Source organism: Sinocyclocheilus grahami, unplaced genomic scaffold (genome assembly GCF_001515645.1).
Source record: "Sinocyclocheilus grahami isolate Dianchi unplaced genomic scaffold, SAMN03320097.WGS_v1.1 scaffold1313.1, whole genome shotgun sequence".
NCBI lineage: Eukaryota > Metazoa > Chordata > Actinopteri > Cypriniformes > Cyprinidae > Sinocyclocheilus > Sinocyclocheilus grahami.
Genome location: NW_015506492.1, coordinates 280655 through 282532, shown reverse-complemented (window position 1 = coordinate 282532; position 1878 = coordinate 280655). Strand labels below are relative to the sequence as shown.

General features: G+C 38.7%; 1 protein-coding gene across 1 annotated transcript in view; it reads right to left on the bottom strand.

Moving 5' to 3' along the window:
* Nucleotides 1–1565, bottom strand: part of LOC107569116 (stonustoxin subunit alpha-like) — a 5856-nt gene extending 4291 nt beyond the window's left edge. The window contains exon 1 of the mRNA XM_016255114.1: nucleotides 1250–1565. Within this exon, the coding sequence (XP_016110600.1) occupies nucleotides 1250–1565 (316 nt within the window). The remainder of the gene's footprint in view (nucleotides 1–1249) is intronic.
* Between the last annotated feature and the right edge of the window lie 313 nt (nucleotides 1566–1878).

The following is a 1878-nucleotide window of genomic DNA, read 5'->3' as shown; positions in this document are numbered from 1 at the left end:
ACCACACTCCCAAAAACTTAAAGACTTTAACTCTCTCAATTAATTGTCTGTACAGTATATTCTTACCTCCATTCCAGTGATTTCCTTTTTTTCCTTGTAAATATTAGTGATTTAGTTGTTTCTACTGAAAACTTCAATCCCCATGAGTATGACCATTTTTCAACTACATTAATGGCCTCTTGTATCTTTATTTACATACCATGTAGTTTTCAAATAAGCCTGAAAGACTTGATTAGTTGGATCAGGTGTGTTTAATTAGGGTTGAATCTAAACTCTGCAGGGCTCCGGCCCTCCAGGAACTGAGTTTGACAGCCCTGCTCTAGCACAATCACCTGTCCACCAAGGGACTGCTTTCTTCTCCATCTTTCCTTTACTTTTAGAAATGGACTAATTTGCAGCTTCTATTAAAGTTGTTCTAATGTTTTCCTCAACCCTCTCAATATCTTTATTTAAATCTATTTTACATATCTCCTTTTCACAAATAATTCCCATTTTGCACTACTAAATATCCATCTCCCTGTCATTTCACCTTTCCTCTTATTCTTTTCCAATGGTAGTTGACAAAACACTGGAAACTGATCACTACCTATTGCTGTGTCTTCTAACGCATCACACTCACATCTTCCACCTACATTTCTAGACACTAATGTTAAATCTAATACTGAAGTGTTCCCAGTGCGCACATCTATTCTAGTCCCTCTCCCATCATTTAAACAAACCATTTGTTTTTCCTCTAATAACTCTTCTATGACCTCCCCATTTGTATCTGTTCTAACTCCTCCCCATAAAGTGCTATGCTAATCCCCACATACCAACACCCTATCACTATCCATCCCATCAATTTGTTTTAAGTTATCTAAAACTAGCCTCTTACAAGGATTATAAAAATTAATAATTTTTCCCTCACCTGTCCATATCTCTACACCAACATAATCTTGCTCACTTCCTATACTCACCTCTCTAAATGCAACATCTTCCTGAATAAATGCAGCACATCCCCCTCCATTTCCCTCCTCCCTATCACTTCTAACAGATGAATAACCAACTATTTTAAAATCCAAGTTTGGTTTCAACCACGTTTCCTGTACACAAATCACATCTGGCTTAATGGGCAAATCATCTATAAACTTTTTTAATTCCTGTCCATTAGCCAATAAGCTTCTCGCATTCCATTGCAGACAGAGAACCATTATCAACACTATCCAGTTCCTGACGGTTCTTGACTCTTGACACTGAGATCATTTCTAACCTCCTCCCATGTCAGTCCTCTGATATCTAGATGCTGGACTGATGAACGTGACTAGTTTCTTAATGTCAACCATCACCTTCTCTTCATTTGCCTGATCTGAATCCTTATCGAGTTGTTTACCTGGACTGCTTCTTTTTCCATTTCCTCCTCTCTGACTTACTATCCTCACAGCCTCTGCATACGTTACCTTACCCTGAATCCTCACCTGTTGTATTTCTTTTTCCCTTTTCAGTACTTCACAGCCACCATAAGCCACACTTATGATTTCCACCACAGTTACAACATCTGGGTTGCTCCATGTAACCACACTTCTCATAATCATGATCTTCTCCACATCTAGCACATCTTCTTCTGCCTTTGCAGGTTTTGGCTGTATGACCAAATCTTTGACAGTTGTAACATCTCATTGGCTTTGGTACATATTATCTTACATTATAACTCATAAAAACTCTCCCCACTCTGGTCCATTCACAGCATAGTTGTGCCGACCCGCCACAACTTTCTTCCATTCACTATTCTTTTTCATTTTAGTAAAGCCTCGTATTCGACTGTCAACAGACAATCGTGTCTTTTTCTCAGGATCACCTGACAGATCACATTTCTTGGTTTGATGTCCCGATGAAGTTTTC